The sequence below is a fragment of the Diabrotica virgifera genome, chromosome 2, assembly GCF_917563875.1.
Source record: "Diabrotica virgifera virgifera chromosome 2, PGI_DIABVI_V3a".
Lineage (NCBI taxonomy): Eukaryota > Metazoa > Arthropoda > Insecta > Coleoptera > Chrysomelidae > Diabrotica > Diabrotica virgifera.
The window spans coordinates 274,492,355-274,516,518 of NC_065444.1; the positions used below are offsets into that span (position 1 = coordinate 274,492,355).

Below are 24,164 nucleotides of genomic sequence, written 5' to 3' on the forward strand. Positions count from 1 at the left end.
GGACACTATGTGTCATTATTTACGAAGATCGACTAACTAAACGGATTAAACTTGTGATATTTTGATATTTTGAAAATTGATCAAATTATTTTAATTTTGAATTGAAATGATTTAGAATTGAAAAAATACAACAAAACATAGAGTAAAAAACAATATATTAGGTGAATATTGATAGAAATTTTGATGGTAATCAAATTATATAAATAAAAGTATTACATACTATGTATTTTGGCAGATCAAATAGGTAGGTTTATACCTATGATACATTAACAATTATTACGTACCTGTTGCTTTTAAAAACTATTTAAAAGTCACTACAATATTATAAACTTTTTTGTTTCTGTCCTCACAACAATAAAACTAATATATTATACATTTGTTTACCTTTACCTCCAAACCACAGCTGCCATATCGGATAATTTTTGACATGTCATTTGAACATCCAATCAGAACAAAGTTATAATGCGCATGCGCCGGGCTGATAGGTTTTAACATATAAAAAAATCACCCTCTATCGCCGGTAAAGAAGTATAACTTCAAAAATAGGGGGTTCGATCAACTTTTATTTAGATTTTCTCTTGAACACCGTGGTTTAGTTCGTCGATCTTCCCACATGATGCAGGTGTCTCCGTGGGTAGAAGTGTAAGATGAATGAGTTCCAATACTAACTGCGCAAACAGAAGCGGGTTCGAACCCCAATAGAAACTTTTATTTTTTTGTACATTTTATGATTGTAAGTATATTTATTATATATATTTTTTTTCAGAAAATACGTATTTAGTTTAAGTTTTTTCCGACAATTATTATTCAGAAATCATTTGTGGCATTTTTCAACGTGTTTGTGTGTGTTTTATTCTTTTATTTTTTTAATTTTTGGTAGTGTCTTAATAAAATTTTTTGAAAAGTAGTAAGTATTAAAATTAGTTTAATATTTAAATAGAATATAAATAAACTGTTAGTACACACAGATTCTTTTTTCTCTATTTTTATTGTCCTGAGGAGCGTGGATCATTTTCTGATGAATTGTGGGTAGAATGATGACACAGTTCAAAGAGATTTAACATACAGGTGCTAAAATATCCCCCTTTCAACTGAACTAGGGAGCTGATAAGATCAATGCCGTGGTAATTTTACTGTGTAGTGGTCCAACTGTTAAGATTTTTATCATTTTATGAATTAACCAAAATAAAAATTCTACATGCCTGCAACCGGCGTTCAAAGCAAAGAGCAAGGAAAACCATGAAGGCAGTTCCCCTCGGTGTAGTGAACCGGGAAGAACTCAAACGCCAGAAATGCAATGGGATGAATTGGAACCTGCCGAGGTGGACGCGCTCTGTAGTGAGGAGGCGTTTCGCCGGAACCGTAACCGCAGCGAGCGGTAGCCGCCATCTCCGCCCAGAGCTGGATGATGGGTAATTGTCTCGATGGGTCGATGTTTGATTGGGGACTACGAGTCTCAGTGTGTAATAGTAATTATGTTGATTCCGAGCGAAGACAGAATGATATTTTATTTTGTTATTTTTAATTTTGAACTGTACATAAATATCCTGAATATATTTATTTTATTCTAACCTGTAATTTATTGAGTCTGTCGTCTTCAAAGAACTACTCGTTACAATATGTTCTACATCTCTTTACCGACGTTTAAATTGGCAAACCGCTTCAACACGTTCTTGAACGCGTCGTTGGTCCCAGGCTTAAGCTAACATTTGATCATCCTCCTGTTTCATTGACAGAAACTCACTGAATCATCAAAAATAGAAAATAAAAACAACAAATGAATTGGGACTAATTTTAAATAGGCTACACTACGCTAATGAATAATCAAACAAAATTTTTAAAAAATGTAAACACAATCGTTTCTAAAAATACCTAATTTTAGTGAATGAAGTCCGGAAATAGATAGGCATAAGTAGATTAAGAAGCACCGTCATAACAATTGTGACATAGACTTAGGTCGTGGTATTTTTCCAAGCCGTGAAAAAAATTACAGTGTACATATTTTAATTTTTTTTTGGTTGACAAGCACCTCATCTCACAAACAAGGATGATTTAGACCCGGCAAATCTTGCACCAGTCAAGTCTTTACACAAACAAAACACATTGAAGAGAGAAAAAAGAGAGTCAAAGAAAAACTTATATCAGACTTTATACACTCACCGGCACAAAATTCCGCCACCCAAAATTTTTAATTAAGTTTGACAAATTATAACTTTATATTATTTTTTGTACTCCGATTTTCAAGATTCTTGTACCAGTTTGTAGGTAATTACATAATATGTATTGATATCGTTTGTTATTATTTCGGTAAAAAAAAATTTGCTTGCATGGCATTATACGGAGGTGAATGGAAGCGTTGTATTTTCTTCTAACTTTAAAAAATTCTGTAGAAAAATGGAAGAGCTGATTTTGTTTCTTAGTCCTGTCAAATTATCCCGGAGGCATCGCTAAATTTTTTTTGAATTATGCGAATATCTCTTTTCTTGTAAGAGCTATACCATTTTTTGTAAATAAAAACACTGATAAACATAAATATGTTCGATGTTGGATTGATAAGATTAGAAGGGCCCGCATGCAGCCCAGATCTCAATCCTATTGAGTATTTATGGGATGAAATAAAAATAGGTATTCGCCGTCATCCTAGGCCTCCAAAAAATTTGGTACAATTATGGCCCTGGTAGAGGAATATCGGGCTATTCCCCAGACAACGATAAAACATCTTTATTCGATGCCAAACAGATTGTGAGTAGTCGTTGCTGCAAGGGGTGGACATATCAGCTATTGAATTGCCCTCTTTTGCTGTTAATTGTGTTTTGTTAATTTTAGTGCATTTGATATTTTTAATTAAACAAACCTTCAAAGCAGTGTTTTTATCTACAGCTCTTATAAGAAAAAAGATATTTGGATAATTCAAAAAACAAAAGCTTAGTGATACCTCTAGGATAATACAAAAGGAGTATGAAATAAAATCAGCCCTCCAATTTTTCCACAGAATTTTTTAAAGTTAGGAGAAAATACAACGCTTCCAATCACCCCCATATAATGCCATCTAAGCAAAAAAATTTTGTTACCGGAATAATAACGAAGGACATCAATACAAGTATCTACAAACTGATGTAAGAATCTTGAAAATCGGACCACAAATAATAAAGTTATAATTTAAGTTAATTTTGGGTGGCGGAATTTTGTGCCGGTGAGTGTATATGTATGTAACTCTTTCGTATATCTGATAGCAGCCTATGACACAGTAGGGCACAAGACACTGCTCCACAAATTGTGCGAAACTCTGAATAGTACTCTAGAATGTACTCTTCACAACCCAATAACTGCAAATTTAGCATATTTTCCTCCCCTACTATGTCTATTTAAAATAAACAAATCAATGGATATTTGATAGAAAATCTGATTTTTAAGCAAACTTTAAGATAAGTACTAAAATAATTATTGTAATTACTTATGTAGAAACTCTTTTTACGTTACGTCTACCACGTTAGACAATATACAGAAAAATTGTGCAGAATTCATGCAAAATTTTAATCAGCTCAAATGTATCAAAAATTACGAGCGTTAATTATATATAATTAAATCTGTATTTAGGTATCACCTTAAATATTTTATACAAAATTATTAAACCCGAACAAGGAAAATATAATTTATGCAGAGACATGCAGGTAAAATATAGCTAGAGTTCAATTTTGTAAGATTTATAAACTTAATTCTGCAAAACAATTAAAGGTCGGAAATAAGGGGTTGTTCAAGGTCAGAAGACTAAAAACAAAAGACTAAAATATTTTCTAGACCAAAACAAATAACTAGGTTTGTATAACAACAGCAGAAAGATTTGTATTCTAAGAAATATAACAGGTCCGCACTGATGTATATTTAACTATTTCTTAAGAATCTGCAGCATTAATTAATTATAATTTTGACTCACAGTACATACACAACATTTTTTCAATGAATGGTTTTATTCACAATTTTCTTTCATAAAATGGATACAAAAGGTGAAAATGTAATTAATTAAAAGGCAAAGTTTTAAACCTAATAGAAACATTAATAGTATTGAAAAATATTAAAAATATTACTAAAAGATTTTTAATTGAAAACTTATTGGTCAATTTCCCTGGTAACACCTCTATGGCTTTTAAAAATTGCAAGCCAGATGGATGCTGAAGCGAAGAAGACAATAGGGAATTCAAAAACTTACAATTCATGACCCCGTCTGTTCAGCTGGTAAATTCCAACGGAAAATGGACCTAGTTACTCAAAGGAGTAAAGACCAATATAAAAATAAAATAATAAAATAAATGGAATTTTTATTTTATTTGTAATCAATTAAATTCACCATGAAGGCAGACAACTATGTATAATTCGAATCCTTAAATATAATAAACCAAAAGACAATCCAAACTCCTATCACACAATATCACTAACATACTTACTTGCAAACGTTTAGAAAATATTTTTAAATATGGTCTTAAATGGCGTCTCAAAAACAATAACCTAAGAAGCATAAGCATCAGACAAAGTGGATTTCGTACCAGTAGATCCACAACAGACAATGTAATAACACTTAATTCATAACATAGGAAATGCTTTTGACACAACAGGGAGACATCTTATAGTCAAAGCACTTCAAGAGTGTAATTTTCAAAAAACACAAATTTTCAAGTTGGAATTAATGGATTTAAGTACATCTTCCAGATGAGTAGTTCAAAATAAAACTCCACAAGAATCTACTATTAGTTCAACACTCTTTCTAATTGCAACAAATAAGTAGTACTTTAAATCACATGAAGCATTTATTTACTAGCCTGTATGCAGATGACTTATGGCCAGTTTCACTAATAACGAATAGTTTATTCGATGAATAAAGTTATTCAACCAATAAAACTGACACATCTGCGTTTCAATAACGTCAAATTTATTTATTTATTTATTTATTTATTCACGGGCAAGCCCTATTCCGATATAAATTTTACAGTGTTCTAAATTATATAACATAATTATATTTTTTTTTATAATTATACAATTATATAACATTAATGTTAACCAATTATATAACATAAACTATCGTAATATAACATATAACCAAGTGGTTTGAGAAAAAATAACTCGTATGAGTAATACAGTTACAAAAAAGAAAAAAAAAGAATAAGATAACATTAGGTCAATACAATTACAAACAAAAGATATCACCTAAATCAATTCGGAAATGTTGTAAGGTATAACGGTTTTAAGTTATCTAATACATACAGGTCATGTAACACTAATCACAATACAAAAGCTCTGGCCGAAAATATTAAAAAGTTAAAAAGTTAGGGAAGAAATTAGGTTTTTAAAGCGGGAAACTGATATATTAAAAATTTCGAGGTTATTTAATGAGTTAGCTAATCGAAGAGTTCTAGGAATAAATGTGTTGTAAGAATAATTGAATCTATGAAAAGAGACATAAAAGGTTTGCACCTGCCTAGTCGAACGACTGGGGACAAATAGAGATATTTTGGAGAGAAGTTCGGGGCAGTTACACAGCCCGTTGATAATTTTAAATAAAATAATTAAGTCTCTTTGTTTTCTGCGTACCTCAAGAGGAGGTAAGTTCAGTATGCGCTCTAATACAGAATAGTCATAGTATACATGCAACTTACTGGCAGTATATCTCAGAAAATTGTGTTGGACAGCCTCAATCTTCAGTTTATGAGTAAAGTAATAGGGGGACCAAATTGTGGAACAGTAATCGAAATGAGATCTAACCAGGGAGAAATAAAGAGATTTAATAGCTGAGATGTTTGTAAAGTCTCTAGTGGTTCTTTTTATAAAGCCAAGCATCTTCATAGACTTCTGTATTGTACTGTAAATGTGTGATTTATAGCTAAGGGCGGAGTCAAGGATCACACCTAGATCCCTAGTTTCAGAGGCAGAATGTAAGGTCAGATTATTTATACTATATTCGAAGATGATTGGATGATGAGTTCGGTGGAAACGAAGAATATGGCATTTGGATGCATTCAAACACATACCATTTTGCATACACCAGTTAGATAGGCGATCAATATCACCTTGTAGACTAAGTGAATCAGCCTCAGATGTGATTATTTTAAAACATTTTAAATCATCAGCGAATAACAAAGTTTCACTTACTTGGAAACAGGGTATTAGATCATTGATAAATATATTAAACAACAGAGGTCCCAAGTGTGATCCCTGTGGTACACCTGAGTTAACAGAGATGGTATGAGAATAGTGATGATTAACCCTGACAATTTGCGATCTTTGCGTAAGATAGCTCTTGAGCCACTTCAATATAAGGCCATCAACTCCGTATAAATAAAGTTTATGAATCAAGAGCTCATGATTAACTTTGTCGAAAGCTTTGGAAAAGTCAGTATACACAGAGTCAACTTGTAAACCCCTCTCAAGAGCATCTGTCAAAAAATCAACATATGTTATGAGACCCAATTCTGCTGATTTTTTGGATGTAAATCCAAATTGTTGGGCCCCTATAATTGGCGAGAAGTCATAACTTAAATAATCGGAAAGACTTCAAATAAGACTTTAACGTCAAATTTATTTATTTATCACATAAATATTAATTCTTCGAATAAATTAACAATTTATTCGAAAATATATTGACAGATTTTGCTTTAAATATCTATAACAAAGAAAATTCGTCAGTTTAACTTTAAATTATCAAAATTGTATGGAAACACAATATAAATCTAGTCGATAAATAAATCTTATTCACACAATAACTATTCAACTATTTATTTGTTGTTGGTGAAACCGGCCCTTAGTCATTTATCTAAAAACAAATGATGTAACTCTGGGATCACATATATGACAAACTGCCTTACACATGTGGTGCCACGCTTCAATTACTATTTTGCTAATTTTAATTTTTAATAACTTTTTCAAAATGAAATAATATGTCCCATTTAAAATTCACATTCTTTCGGTTCATAATATCTATAGGAAACCAGATGTTAATGGCCTGTTTAGTTTATGTATGGGAAACAAAAATTCCACATTTAATAAATTACCTTATCAGACCTTATGTCAATAAATCACTTTTTAAATTCATTCGAAAACGGTTCTTAAAACCATATACATAATGACAAACTAATGCTTGTAGTTCAGTAGAGTCACAGCAGGCACCCTGTGCTGTCAAATCCTCGCTAGAATAACAAACCCTCTTTCGAGACATTTTCACATTCTTTTTACCAATTAAAATTAATATATTATTGACAGACAGTTTGTTGTTTTTACATTTATTTGACCACACCACGGAACACACACAATTGAAAGCTGGACTTAAAACACACACCCATTTTGTATTACCTGCTAAATAGACACGGCATTTAATTTTTAACAAAAGAAAACATCCTAATTTTCAATTAACATTAAGCAGAGTTATCCTGAAACAGACAGAAGAAATAAATTTCTTATGACTTTCTTTTGATAGTAACTTAAAATGGGAGAGCCACATAACCAGGGTTGCAAAAAAACATGTTTTTTTAATTTTAAACAAAACAAACGTTTTTTTTTTGTTTTAAACGTTTTTTTTTGTTTTAAACATGTTTTTTTTTTTGTTTTTAAATTGCATGTTTTAAACAAATAAAACTTGTTTAAAACACATGTTTTTTGTTTTAAACGTTTTTTTTGCTTTAAAAATGTTTTTGTTTTTAAATTTTATATTTTAAACAAATAAAACTTAGAAGAAAACATTGTTTAAATCATATTTTCCTAAACATAGTATTAATTGAAAGTGTTTGATCTATTATTATTATTCTACTAAATAATAGATAAGAAAACCAATTTCAAAATTAGGAGCTATTGCCTTGGGAACCCCAGACTATTTACTATTTATAAATCCGCATTACAAGTTGGCTATTGCAATAACGTCTATTGTCAGTTGTTTTGTGCTGTTTCTGGTGGTGCTTAGTGTTTTTTTTAAACATGCAAATGATTTGGTGACCTCAGCTCATTTTTTGGCAAATTTGCTTGAGCATCGCTTTATTGAAAATAAACTTATCCTCCATCCATTATAAATTATAATCCAGAAGCATTTTAGATTATTATTATAACCAGGCAAAGTGTGTACCCTTTACACCATATGTTTTCTAAACACCTATATTGAGAATGTAAAACAATTAGCATGGTGGCGTTCTAAGAAAAATATAAATAGGTATACTACAGCATTGAAACTTGCTCAACAGCTTCACACAGCTGTTGCATTGTCAGCCAACACAGAAAGACTCTTCTCATCATAAGGTTTACCATTCCAAATTACGTAATCGGCTAGGCAATGTCAAAGCTGCTAAGTTGGTTTCAATTTTTAAAGAGCTTAATTCCATCAGTGATGATGTGACTGATTTAAATAACAAGATTACTATGAGTCTGAAACAGTTTTGAGAAATTGATTAATTCTTCTTTGCAAAATATTTTCAGTTTTCCAATTTTTTTTTGTGTTCAGATTATTAATAAATAAATAATATATATGTTAAGTTTATATAATGTATTTGAGAATTTTTTTGATGTTATAATATTAATAAAGAAAATGAAAAAAAAGCAATTAAGTGTTTTAAACAAAAACTGTTTTAAACATAAGCAAACGTTTAAAACATGTTTAAAACAGTTGTTTAAAACAAAACAACCCTGCACATAACTAATCTGCAACATTTCTGCCAATCCCGAAAACTATTAAAAATGCTGTCAAATACCTCTTGGGGCCTGATACAACATTACTTACTCTATATAGATCATTAATATGAAGTAAATTACACTATGCCTGTTTATGCTACGATACTGCTAACACAACATCATTAAAAAAAACCTCGACTACATTCAAAATATATGGTTGAGATTAGTGTTAGGTGCCACAAGAACCAGTCCAGTATGTAGCTTTTAAGTTCTGGCTAATGAACTCCCCTTAAGCCAATGAAGGGAGCTCCTGTCACTAAATTACGTTGCCAGAATTTCAACAAACAAAAGCAACATAGCCTACACAAGATAATTTACAGAACAATTTTATCTTCCAATATTTATAGAAATATTGGAAGAGAAAAATGCTACCATTTCCTGAGCGAATAAAATGTATTGGTCTTAAATTAGAACAATTCAGTCTTATTACGCCTGTTCCTGTAAATTTTCCTCCCTGAATGAAACCTCCAAAAATAGATATGTCTTTAAAAGAGCTCCCATAACATTCCACACAGCCTTTCATTATCCAGCAAGCTTTGAAGCAACAATTGAACATCCAAATAACCAACAACCCATCAAATCTTCACTGATGCTTCCAAATGTGATGATGGACATGTGACAGCCTATATCTGTAAAGACACCAAGTCCAGTGTACGAATTCCAATAAATTGTTCCATATATACTTAAGAAATTACAGCAATTTACCAATCCATGAAAACATGAAAAAATCTGGTTTTATCAATACAAGTAAAGAATTTGTACTTTCCGATATGGGAATAAGTGGCAATGAGGAAGTGGATTTTTAGGGCTTGATAACATGGAAAGAGCCCCACTAGAGCTCAATCATTTTAATACGACATGTATCTGGGATGGAGGAATAAGGATCAAAACATATTGTAACTTGTTTAAAACTCTAAAATTAAATTAACGGAATTAACGCACCTGAAAATTCTCAACCAGAATTGAGTTTTCTATAATTAACAATCAGTTGTGCAAATATGAATGCTAGCACATCCAGAAAAATATTCTGAAATGTATCAAACCACAAAAGGAAATATTCAAACATTTCACAATTTCAGTATATTACGTTTCCAAAAATAATAGTGATAAGAATTTGTCATGTTATAATTTTAAGAATTATAGTTTCGTTCAGGTCTTAAATAATAAACAACTTACCTCGAATTGTTATTATGAGCAGTCTTAGCATTCCCAAAAGCTTCTAACACAGGCCCGGCACTAAGTATAGTCTGTTCCACTCCACTACCGTGCGATCCCTTCTGGCTTAATGCTGTCAAGTGATGCAATAAAAAATTAGTACTTTCAGTCTTTCCCGAACCACTTTCTCCACTAATAACTATGCACTGATTTTTTCTGTCTTTTAACATGCAGTGATAAGCAGTATCAGCCACTGCGAATATGTGAGGAGGTAAATTAGGTCCTAATCTTCTGTTTTGATACAGTTTCACATACTTCGGATTGTAAATGGGATAAAATTTAAACGGATTTAATGCTATTAAGATAGATCCTACATAAGTATAAATATGTCCAGCTACGAATCTAGCTCTGAGGTTATCCAGTAAGGTTTGTTCATTAAGATCAGGCAGTTGGCATAGATCTGGATATTCTCTATCTTTCGGCTGATAAAGGAACCTATGGAAGTAGTCTTTAATAAGTTGGGGGTCCATCACAAACTGGTCTCTCCACACATAATCATTCACCTTCTCCCTTAAATAAAATCTATAAGAGGAATGATCTGGTCTGTGTTTTGGCCACAGCATCATAAGTTGCACTGGACTTTCATGAGCAGACAAGCTCCTCTCCTTACACTCCTGGCCAAAATCATCTCCTATTACCTCAGCTAACTCATAGGAAGCATTGTCATTTAAAGATAGCCTCTCAACTATACAAGAAACTATCTCTTCTGATGTTGTTTGCTTGCTAGCTTCAACTGACAGTGCCTCATAGAGAGCTGATAGAGCTCCTACATACACCTGAACGATGTATCTATTATTTTCTGTGCTATGCATCATGATCTTTGACTTGGAACTTTTGGTGAAGAAGTTTGGCAAATATTACACATGTCGTCAGGGAAATTTTCAGTCTATTGTGAAATATTTCAGTTTGGTTATGGGTTTACCACTCATCATGCTTCTATGAGGACACATTCTGAAATAAAGAAAATTATATTAGATCACTGACAAAAAAATAATGCACAAACATAAAGGATGGTAATAAATTTGAACTTAATAATAGTTTTTGATCAATTATTTCCTTAAGGGGGGGGGGTATGGTTTGAAATATTTAATTTTTTTGTATTATTTCAAATAAAAGTGCATACTTTCAAGAATACTCTCTGACAATTTCAAAATAATCGGAGTAAAATTACCACAGATACAGCGTGTTGACTATCTCTACCTTCGACTCGCTTTGCTGCGACTTCCGGCCAGCACTCTTGAGTGTAGTGAGAAACGTTAAACAACTGTCCGCCTTCTCTTTTGTAGATTACTCCTTGATTCAAAAAACATATTCCAATGTGCATCACTTTACGATTTGGCAGACAAATAAGAAGATGAAGATGCAATTGTCAAAACCTTAAACGCATTTTTCTCAAAACTGCTTTTTCAAATGCGGTGGACATTGTAACTGAAAAACTACTTGGCCGATCTACCTGATATTTTGCACAGATTTTCTTTAGACATTTCATGAGGTAACAACGTCGAGATATTTTTCTTTTTTTGCTTATTTTTTGTTCAACATAATAAATCAGTTGATTTTCACAAAATTTTTACCAAAAATTTCATTTTTTTGATTTGAGTGACACCAAAAATTAAAAAATCATTAAAAATAAAAAAACTCATTAAATCTTTTTGAATTTTTTGTTTCGTATGATCTAGTGTGAAGAGTTCTGATGTTCACCGCAAAATCCATTTTTTTGTGAGCTGCCTGTCAAAATTTGTCACCAATGGCTTATTTTTCAATATTTTGGATTTATTTTTTTTTAATATTCTTTGAATTGTACTTAATATGTTTATTTAATTTAAAAATAAAATATTATTGTCATATTGTCATAATGAAATCAGCATATTTACGCAAAATTCACAACATAAAACCTAAAATAGATCAGTTGACATTTGATCAGTCCATTTTCATATGTCTGTGACCAGAGTCTCTCTTGCTCTCAAACTTGCCTTGTACAATCAACTTTAGAAGTCAGTATTTATTATTATGCATTATCTAAGTCGAAATTGTCTAACGGCCGGTTTCACAAAGTAAAGTTAACTTGTGGTTAAGAGATAACCTCAAAATTACCCCAAAATATGCGTTTCAGTTTCACAATTGTTACCCTTCTGGGTATACCTATAAGGGTAACCCACTCCAACCTCTGGTTAAAAATTCTGTGAGTTAACCATACTTCGCCATTGACCTGAAACTAAAACGCATATTTTGGGGTAACCTCTGGTTATCTCTTAACCACAAGTTAACTTTACTTTGTGAAACCAGCCGTAAGTCTAAAGCATTTGACAGGGCAGATTGTTGCCTTTTATTGTGACTTTTCTGAATTATCTTCTTTACTATGTAACTGAAAAGTTATTGCAAGACTGATCTTTGTATGTCAAACTGAAGGGCTTTCCTAACTCTGGACTGTTTCAATGTGCCCATTTGGTACCTCTTCTCTTTGCAGTTTTTGTTGATGGTGCTATCAGATCCTTGACTGACTGTGAAGTTTGAGCTAGGGTCAGTGATAACAAGCCCTTTTATCTAAAACACTGAAATTTGTTGTTTTCAATATTTCCACAAAATTTATTACACAAATAATGTCACTACAGCTGTTTCAGCATAATTCCTTTCTCAAGTACTTAATGTATTTTTACTATGCATTTACTATCATTATGTATCACTTTTTTGAAGTTACACTTCTTTAGGCACGGTTGGGAGTGAATTTTCATTATTTTGCACACATGCGCACACATACAGTATGGCGTTAGTTGCTAAATCTTTCAAGTTATGTATAAATTTATCAGTGCAAAAAAAGGTGTGAGAAGAATATACTATTAGTGTTTTTAGTAAATATATTTATTATAATTTTTGTGTCTTTGGATTAGTCTTCCTCGGGAGTAAGATAAGTATTATTAAAACATTTATATTTATTATACTTCACTTCATCTGTTTGTTACTGTGAATTGTCATTAAGTCCGAGATAATAATAACAGAGAGCTTGTAGCGCTATTGGTATAGCATTTGGCTAGAGATCGAAAGGTCTTGGGTTCAAATCCGGACCATATCTATTCTTTTTTTTATTTTTGGAAAGTGGTAAGCATTAAAATTTAGTTTATATTTAAATAAAATTAAAATAAACTGTTTAAAGTATATTTATTTTGTTGAAATCATATAATAGAAGTATAACTTCGTATGTGCATACAAAGTACACACACATTTTTTTTCCAAAACCAATAAAGACCCTTATCGACCAATAAGACTAAATTTAGTTAAAACAAATGAACGTCAAGGGGGGATGATGAATGCACAAATGTCAAACAGGGTCACATGTTACATCTATCCTTCATTTCTTACCGGGACACTGTACTGTTGTATTTAATGAGTTTAGAGCAGATGAACCATACAAAGTCAATGGACTAATTCAAATAATTAATTTATCTAATTTACTACACAATTCCGTGCAATGCCAAACATAATAAACAATCCAAATGGTCTTGAAATCAGCCCATAACATGTCTTCATACACACTTTTCGATTAATTTTATGTACCTAATGATATTTTGTGCCGCCAGAGAAAAAACCTAGTACCTTTTGCTCAATTATATATAAACAAAATATCAACACATAAAAAACACATAAAACAAGAAAGGAATAACATCAGCTTTCAGGACAAACAACGACTTAAGCAAGTATTAAGAACAACAAGAGTCAAAAGAAAAATCACTTACACAGTGGTGTGAACTTACTGCTCTCGGAACAAACCATGGCCAATGAGAGAAACCCTGTCTGCGTAAAGGTTAGGTGGGTGTACAACCTACAAGAGCGTCTGTCACCGGCCATGGTTTGCTCCAGGAGCTGTACATGTAGTGACTGCCCAAAAACTTACATAGGTCAAACTGGTAGAACTTTTAAGAAACATATAGCAGAACACAAAGGGCTTTCAATAATAGAAAAATAGATTATCTGTACACACTGCACCTTCTTGATCATAACTATTCTTTTAATGACCAATTACAAATTCTTTATATTCAATATATTCAAAATAAAGGCCTTAAGCTACTGTTATTAGAATTAGGGCTTACAATATAGACCCAAAATCTCAATACCAGTATTTGGTATTTCAAATACTGGGATCCCTGTATTAAAACCGGTATTATGAATAAAAAATATACACATTACATTTATACTATCCTCAGTTGTTATATACTGTTGTTTATACCGACTTGTTATTAAATAATATATAGTCGGAAAAATGAAAGAACACCCATAAACGATCACATCAATCACATTATTTTGTATTTTTGCTGTTTATTTTTCATAAATAACAAACGAGAGAGATAGCTTATTAATAATCTGAATAATATGTGATTGATGTGGTCTTTCATGAGTATTCTTTCATTTTTCGGACTGTATGAAACCTGTTAAATTTTGTTTTGAAATGAGTAGATGTTGTTTATAACATTACAGAGAGAGTAGGAATAGATAGATACAAAAAATGTGCAAATAGAAAAACTATATATTTGATTCTAGGATAAATTTTGCATATAATAGGATAGTACTTTTACTTATGAAATTTGCTATTTGTAAATTAAGTTAACTTTAAAATATATTAATACAAAGATTAACTTACTGTGACAAATATTTTATATGGATTACTCTGTATTTAGACCGCTATATATTTTCAGTTATTATTAATAATTCAGAAAATAAGTGAGCCTAATTTATACACCACAATAAACAAAAAAATGAAAAATAGATCTGAAAATGTAAAAACAATTCTGATTAATAAATCTTATAGCTTATTTATAAAATAAAGTAGTCTAATTTTAAATATTTAAGAATTTTTATATAACTCATTTTATGTATTTGTATAGACGAGATTCGATAATTCGGTTCTAGAAGCTGATATAACCTTTCGCCTTAAATTAACAACATTCACGCTTTTAGAAAGCGCTATACTTGACTTGTATGTGTAAAAAACGTGTTTAATAAATATTTTTTACAATGATATTGGTTGTTTATCTTCAAAAATAATTTCTTGTAATAGCAAAAAGTATCTTAGAAGAAAGTTTATTGTGCATCAATTCACTTTTTATAAATTAAGCTAATACCGAAATACCGGTACTTTTATTATAAATAGCGGTATCGAATACCAGACAAAAATCGTCCGGGATCCCGGAATTTCGGTATTGTAAGCCCTAATTAGAATATTCTTAATGACCAACTAAAGACAAACACCTCCCCCTGTTCAACTTATTCGGCTAAAGACTATAAAATGTACCTAGATGCATAGGAACACACATCACTTAAGGGGGTATTAGTACGCTATGGTCAAAATAGGTGGCCAATTTTTAAACTAACGTTTAACAGTTCTTTGAATAGATGGCAGCACGTACATATATTTTATTATTAAATTTAGTTCTCTGAACGACACCGCATTGATGCCATGTATTGCAACTTAGGCTCGGCACATCTCGATCTTAATCGTACTTTGTATTTACAGACGACAGTTGTTAATCCTTTCTTTACCTGCCTAGGGTAAATTCTCATTAATAGATACTAAACGTTCATTCATTTGGATATAGTTTATTATTTAATATTGTATTATACGGCAATCCGTAATTCTTTACCTGCTCAAAAGGATTTATTTCAAACTAAAGAAATTTGCAATTATTTGAAATACAAGTAAGTGCCTATCTAAATGACCAAAAAAGAATTATGCTAATTCTCAGAATGAAGATCGAGTATAAAATTAGTATTTTTAATAAATGTAAAATACGTAAGTCAATTGAAAAACAGAGTCACTACAATAACTTTTTTCATATTGAATGTTTTTTCAACAGGGAAAGTTTCTTCCTCGGAAAATTTCACATTTTCATTTCATTTCTCATTTCAACATGCGAGGCAGAATAATAATTAGCCTAATGAACCACTTACTTAAAACATTTTTAAAAGTAATATACTGCAGAATACCTATATAAAAAATGCGAAGAACAAGTATCACGGACAAAGATTTGATTCCGCAATGCCTTGCCCTTAGGCACCCGAGAGGCTCTATTGACTGTCTAAGTGCTATATATTTGTTTTATCGACTACAAAAAGGCATTTGATAGGGTACAACATGATAAGCTGCACATACTCATAAATTATCTTGGAGAAAACTGAATTAGATGATAGATCTAAACAACATTAGATATGCCGACGACGCAGTAGTTTTTGCAGATAGCCTAGATGATTTGCAAAGAATAATGTCGCGCATATAAGACATAAGTAGTGAACATGGAATTTCAATACGAAAAAAAAAAGAAAGTAATGGTAGTCATTAAGAGCGAAATATATTACATACACGGCTTTTGGTTAACCAACAACCAATTGACAGAGTGGACAACTACACATACCTTGGTACCTACATAAACAGTCAATGAGACCACTCTAGTGAAATAAAACAACGCATAGGAAAAGCGAGATCAGCGTTCATAATGATGAAGTCTCGTTTCAGAAGTCACATTTACCACTTGTTAACAAAATTTCTATTATCAGATCCTATGTATTTTCTAGATTATTATACTAAGTAGAAGCCTGGACTCTTTCCGAAACTTCTTTAAGAAAACTCAAGGCATTCAAGATGTGGTATTACAGTCGCATTTTAAGAATTTCGTGGATGGGTCGTGTGACTAATGTTGAGGTCTTACGTAGAATGGGCAAGGAATGCGAGATTATTAACACATTATTATCAAAGAGCGCAAAGTAGAATATTTGGCCATGTTATGAGGAATGAATAGAGATTGCCGCTACTCATTCTTCAGGGCAAGGTATTGGGAAGAGAGGACCAGGGAGAAGAATATATCTGAGAAACTGGTTCAATACCTACATCGACAAACAGACTATTCCGAATAGCAGCATGCAAAGTTAGGATAGCCATGCTGATCGCCAACATTCGGAACGAATAAGCACCGTGAGAAGAAGAATATCTCATTTTAAATTCTTCTTCTTCTTCTTCATGTGCCTCGTCCGTTGCGGACATTGGCACGTTAGTCCAAACCATTGGCGTAAGTTTTGAAGCCATGAGTGTCTTCTTCTTCTGGGTCCACGTTTGCTCTCTATTTTACTCTGTATTGTCAGTGGCAGTATACGATATTTATCATGTCTCATAATATGATCGAGGTATTCAGGTTTCCGTTTCTATTGTGAAACAGATTTCTCATTTTTGTTTTCTCCTCAGCGCAATACCTCTACGTTGGTAGTGTGAGTCGTCCAGGACATTTTGAGGATAAGTCGGTACACCCACATTTCGAATACCTCTAGCCTTTTCGATAATGTTTCCGTTATTGTCCAGGTCTCTGCTCCATACAACAAGACTGGAAATACATAGCATTTTAGCAGCCGTATTTTTAGTGGGACAGATATGTCGCAATTATTGAATATATTTCTCATGTTAAATGTAGCTCTGGCCTTTTCAATTCTACATCGTATTTCGGTTGTTTGATCCCATTTCTAGTTGACGACTGTTCCAAGGTATACATATACTTCTACGTGTTGAATTGGTTTTTTATTTTCAATTGTCTGGCAGGTTTTTGAGTTTTGCTCACCAGTGTCCATTTTTGTTTTATTTATGTTGATGGTTAAAATCTCTTTTTTCACTCGCTCTTTGTAGGTACCCGGGTATGACAGGCCTGTCGATACTGCTAGCAACCACAACTGTATCGTCTGCATATCGGTTTATCTAATTATTACTCCAGTAAATTTCAATATTTTTTTTCACTTACGGAAATATTTGACATAAATTAATCAATGATTATACAATATTGTTTTGTCTACAATTTTTTTATTAGGATAATGCCTCAACAAATACTAATGGCCATTGGCATGTGTAATGTGTGTAAAAATGTCGACGTCATCGTCTTTACAAAGAGACGCTAATTGTATCCGAACAATGCATTATTTGCGGCCCTATAAAAATTAAATTTGCCAGAAAGTGAATAAAACTGAAATTGTTTTTAGATCCGCCCCACATAACATACTAGAGCTTACTTATGTTATTTATGTATTATGTCAAAACTAGTATAATCCCCCAGTAAACACTTTGAGTCATTTTGAACCTCGTTTAACTTTCAACCATTCGTATAACGTCACGGTTTCAAGCATAAAAAATGTATATTTGTATTGTTAAGACACTGTGACGTTATACAATCATGATTGAAAGTGAAAGTCAAACAAGGTCCAAAATGCGTACTGGGAGGGGGTGGGGCCACTTTTCTAAACAAAACCGAGTGATTCATTGTATTTCCGTGGTTACAAAACTCGTTTTCAATTGTTTGTAGATTTTCTTAAAATCCGGCAAACGCGCATCTGTCTCCATTTAATACATCACTGCTGCCATCTACTAAATGACACGTGAACTCATCTTCTCATCTATTAAGTGACAGCGGAACTAATTTATCACTAGGAAAATGCCAACTTATTGCTGTAATTTCAACAAAATCCCCAGATTGCAGCTTTTAACTAAAATTTTTACTTTTAGGTACAGTTAATTTAAAAATTATGGCAGTATGGACAATGAAATTTTGTTTAAAATAAAGCTTTTTGCATAGTTAATCGTTTCTGGTAGTTATTTTCCACCCAAGTTCAAAAATTATTATGCAAAACGAATTTTTATAGCAAGTTACTAAGTAAGTTATGACATGGACTCCTTTATGTACAGTTATAAAAAATATACTGCTTTCTTTGGAAATTTTAACTAGATACTATTAAAATAGAAAGTCTACAGTTCACGTACATACCCCTAAGTTGAAGATTGGTTTTGAAATAGTGACGGTAACTGTACCTAAAAACTATATAAATTTTAACATTGTGTCATACCACCTTAAGAAAAACACTATTCCAAAACAGCTGTAGATACATTAATTTGTAATAAACTTTGTGGAAGTATCGAAAACAAAAGTTTTCAGTGTTTTATTGTTAGATAAAATACTTTTAGTGCAAATTTGTTTACCTAGGAATAAGGAAATGCTACATCTGCTTTAACGCTGAGTTCGTAATCTTACTCTAATAGTAGTACCTATCACCAATGATATATTTTCTTGGGGTACTTCACTTCGATATTAATGTAAACAATATTAATTGACACTACGATGACACGTTCATAGAAATATACAACTGATAGAACTATAAGTCAAAAAATGAGGCTATAAGTATTTGTGTGCCATTTTTTGTAGGTGTAATTTTATTTTATCTTTCAAGATAATAATATGTTAACAGTGGCGGCTCGTCAGAGGAGGCAAGGGAGGCTCAGCCTCCCCATAAATTTTTTACACACTCTATACTGTTTTGTTTATCATGAATCGCGAAAACAACAATTACTCTCACTATTATACAACGTGAAAATTCCATATTATCATTAATTATCCATACGTACGGAGCATTAGCATTAGAACGCATGATCGCGTCTCAGTTTTATTACATATTATTGTAGGCAGGACCCTGGGTTATCCAGAGATGCACGAACGGAGCCGAGAAGCCCAGCATTCTCCGTTACTAATGCTCCGTGCAGCACAGCAGGCGTTTAAGGAGACCCGGTCTCCTAACAGTGGCATCTACGGCGCCATCACACGCTGCCTGGAGATATACCAAGGGAGGCAGATTAGCTTCTCAGCTCCGTTGGGTGGTTGGGTGCGTCTCGGGACAACGAATTTTAGGGCCTGACTAAAAATAATGAAAAATCTAAAAGTGCGAATTTTGTTATGAAATTTGGTATGTGGGGTTATAATAATATTTGGAACAACTTGCTCAAATAACTTTTTCCGATATCTCTAACTCAAAGCAAAATATCGGTAATTTATCGTGTTTTTGAATTCGCAGTAGGCCGCGTTTAGAATTAAAAAAATTCAATTGAGTATCTTAAAAAATTTGAAGCTTCATTATGTATGGACTGCAAAACTTCAAATCTGTATTTATTTTGATATGCATAGGTATCTATTTACAAATAGATGGAATTGTTAACAAATAAACGACACAAACTTTGGTATTAAACTTTTACTATTAGACTAACTATTTTTAAAATGATGATATCATGAAATTATGAATTAGGATGATATTATGAAATGTAAATAAAAATGGTCAAAAGATTGGGCCTTAAATTACATTTTTTGGCGCATTTTTTTGCTAGTGCAAATTTGTCTAGATATTTTACAGTTAGGTATAGCCTCCCCTATTGTAAAAATCACGAGCCGCCACTGTATGTTAAAGATATTCAGTTGAGAGATATTTCCGAAATACAATATACAACGAAGCCTAACACACTGCACATTTGGTATTTTACATTAATTTAAATAAATGGTCAAAGAGTTTATACATTCTAACATATCCAAGGAAGAGGTGTACTGACACAAAATTGTTTTCTAAAAAATAAACCAAATATGAATCCAATACTATCTAGTAGGCCGGTTTTAGTCAGTACTACCTTGATTATGTGTACCACTGTGATGTGGTACTAGGGCAATTACTTTTAAGTTAAGCTACAGTTCTAATTCTTCAATGGAAATAATCAAAAGACAAACCTCTACTTTCTAACAGGTTTCTCGTATCGATTAATCATATTTCCTGCCACTTTTATGTATCACTTTTTTTCCAAAACCAATAAAGACCCCTTATCGACCGATCAGACTACATTTGGTTAAAACAAATGAACGTCAAGGGGGATGATGAATGCACAAATGTCAAACAGGGTCACATGTTGCATCTATCCTTCATTTCTTACCGGGACACTGTACTGTAGTATTTAATGAGTTTAGAGCAGACGAACCGTTCAATGTCAATGGACTAATTCAAATAATTAATTTATCTAATTTACCACACAATTCCGCGCAATGCCAAACATAATAAACAATCCAAATGGTCTTGAAATCAGCCCATAACATGTCTTCATACACACTTTTCGATTAATTTTATGTACCTAATGATATTTTGTGCCACCAGAGAAAAAACCTAGTACCTTTTGCTCAATTACATATAAACAAAATATCAACACATAAAAAACACATAAAAAAGAAAGGAATAACATCAGCTTTCAGGACAAACAACAACAACAACTTACTAGAAAAATCACTTACACAGTGGTGTGAACTTAAAGCTCTTGGATCAAACCATGGCCGGTGAGAGAAACCCTGTCTGCATAAAGGCTAGGTGGGTGTACGACCGACGACAGCGTTTATCATCGGTCATGGTTCATTCCGGGAGCTGTACATGTGGTGACTGCCCAAAAACTTACATAGGTCAAACTGGTCGAACTTTAAAGAAACATATAGCAGAACACAAAAGGGCTTTCAATAATAGAAAAACAGATTATATGGACACACTGCACCTTCTTGATCATAACTATTCTTTTAATGACAAGTAAAAATTCTCTATATTCAAAATAAAGGCCTTTAGCTATTGTTATTAGAATACAGTAGACTCCCGTAAGTTCGGCCACCTCAGGACCGGACCCTGGACCGAACTTAAAAGTGGCCGAACTAACCGATGCTTATCTAAAAAATGCCCATTTATTGTTTGTATGGATCTAGCAAAAACAAAACACTTGTACATTAAGTAGAAGACAACACAGAGGAATACTCTGACATATATTTAACATATATGAAAAGATAGACTGTTATTGTCGAAGCGAAGATCGGTGGAATATGCGCATTTTATCAATGAAATTCGATATTTTTAAGATATTCCAGAAGCCGCTATAGATAAAATGTTTTAACGACCTATTAATCATTTATAATTACTCAACGGATATTAGTACAGTTCAAATAATTAAGACGATAACCGGACAACATTGATTTAATGAGTAAAATTTAGTTTTTTTTTACTTTAATGACAAAAAAAGTAAGCCCATTAGCAGAACCCAATTAAAAATTATTTTGCACATCATATTTGAAACATTATTTGGTTGAAAAATCTCATTTTTGTGGGCAAAAAAAATATATTAATTTGTTTGGACTAAATTACACTTGTGCTTATCTTAAAAAGGATATGTTATCAACATTCGCACAGTGTTGCCAAACTGAATTTTGTTATTTTGAGTGTAAATTTTTTCCACGGATCCCCGAGGGTACAATACAAAAATACTATAAAACAATACTTACGGAACCCTAGGCCTAATAAAATTTAAAAATATTATTGCACATTGGTGGTTTGGCTTCTTAAACACTTAAAAAGTCAGTAATTTTTTTCTGAATTTTCTTTTCTAATGATTTTTGATGTGCAAAGTATGTGACTAATGCTCAGAGAGCCGGCCGGACTATGCGGAGACCGAACTAACCGAGGCCGAACTTACGGGAGTCTACTGTATTCTGAATGACCAACTAAAGACAAACACCTCTCCCTGTTCAACTTATTCCGCTAAAGACTATAAAATGTACCTAAATGCATAGGAACACAAATCACTTCAGCTGTAGATACATTAATTTGTAATAAACTTGTGGAAGTATCGAAAACAAAAGTTTTCGGTGTTTTATTGTTAGATAAAATACTTTTAGTGCAAATTTGTTTACCTAGGAATAAGGAAATGCTACATCTGCTTTAACGCTGAGTTCGTAATCTTATTCTAATAGTGGTACCTATCACTAATGATATATTTTCTTGGGGGTACTTCACTTTGATATTAATGTAGACAATATTAATTGACACTACGATGACACCTTCATAGAAATATACAACTATAAGTCAAAAATGAGGCTATAAGTTTTTGTGTGCCATTTTTTGTAGGTGTAATTTTATTTTATCTTTCAAGATATGTTAAAGATATTCAGTTGAGAGATATTTCCGAATTACAATATAAAACGAAGCCTAACACACTACACATTTGGTATTTTACATTAATTTAAATAAATGGTCAAAGAGTTTATACATTCTTTCTATATCCAAGGAGTAAGAGGTTTACTGACACAAAATTGTTTTCTAATAAATAAACCAAATATGAATCAAATCATATCTAGTAGGCCGGTTTTAGTCAGTACTACCTTGATTATGTGTACCACTGTGATATAGTACTAGGGCAATTACTTTTAAGTTAAGCTACAGTTCTAATTCTTCAATGGAAATAATCAAAAGACAAACCTCTACTTTCCAACAGGTTTCTCGTATCGATTAATCATATTTCCTGCCACTTTTATGTATCACTTTTTTTCCAAAACCAATAAAGACCCCTTATCGACCGATCAGACTACATTTGGTTAAAACAAATGAACGTCAAGGGGGATGATGAATGCACAAATGTCAAACAGGGTCACATGTTGCATCTATCCTTCATTTCTTACCGGGACACTGTACTGTAGTATTTAATGAGTTTGGAGCAGACGAACCGTTCAACGTCAATGGACTAATTCAAATAATTAATTTATCTAATTTACCACACAATTCCGCGCAATGCCAAACATAATAAACAATCCAAATGGTCTCGAAATCCGCCCATAACACGTCTTCATACACACTTTTCGATTATATTTACGTACCTAATGACACTTTGCACTACATATTTTCTCACTAATTCTGGCGATTTCTTCACAACCGCGAGGGTTTCGGTGATTTTCGTTAGGAATTTAGCCAACGTAGAGATCCGTAACCACCATTTTTATTTTGTATCTCAAATCAACTTTGCAAAGCAAAGGAGTTCCTCTCCAGTCGCGTATCAAGGCCAGGTCACGTGACTCTTGGAGCGCGCGAAGTATGAATCATTCCTCGAGTTTAGATTTCTCGTATTTTGCTTTTTTTAACGGTTTTCTGCTAAATATACTCACATTATAAATTAAAACCTTTATAAATAATTACACAAATTTATTTACAATGGAGACTAGCATCAGATTACTGTTTTGATAACGAATGTAATTTGAAACAATATTGTTATCTTGTTTATCGCTTTTTGATTAAAAATGAATGAAATGTTAGACATTACTTATAAATAATACTATCACATATCTCTGTATGATTAATATAAGTATATCGTATCACATCAGTGTAAAATCTTTAATAGATGTATCTTCAAGATGAGACCTTAGTAAAGAAATACAAAATTTATTTGAATTAAATTTTCCACGTTAGCTGTCATATAACATTATTAGGGAGGTCCGATAAGTATTTAGCCTCCAAAAGAATAACGAAAATTTTGGAAAAGTGGCGATTTAATTCTCAATATTCTCTCCTTTCAGCTTTCAGTACTTCTTCTTCTTCTTCTTCAGGTGCCATCTCCGCTACGGAGTTTG

General features: G+C 32.3%; 1 protein-coding gene across 4 annotated transcripts in view; it reads right to left on the reverse strand.

Moving 5' to 3' along the window:
* Positions 1 to 23,738, reverse strand: part of LOC114335736 (unconventional myosin-IXa) — a 209,504-nt gene extending 185,766 nt beyond the window's left edge. For 3 of the 4 annotated variants that reach the window (XM_050644660.1, XM_050644659.1, XM_028286023.2), the window contains exons 1-2: positions 23,023 to 23,738; positions 9,877 to 10,866 (exon numbers count right to left, since the gene is read on the reverse strand). In XM_050644660.1, coding sequence (XP_050500617.1) covers positions 9,877 to 10,730 — 854 coding nt within the window. In that variant the 5' untranslated portion in view covers positions 10,731 to 10,866; positions 23,023 to 23,738. The remainder of the gene's footprint in view (positions 1 to 9,876; positions 10,867 to 23,022) is intronic. The other variant, XM_050644658.1, reaches the window with a different exon arrangement.
* Positions 23,739 to 24,164: the final 426 nt, after the last annotated feature.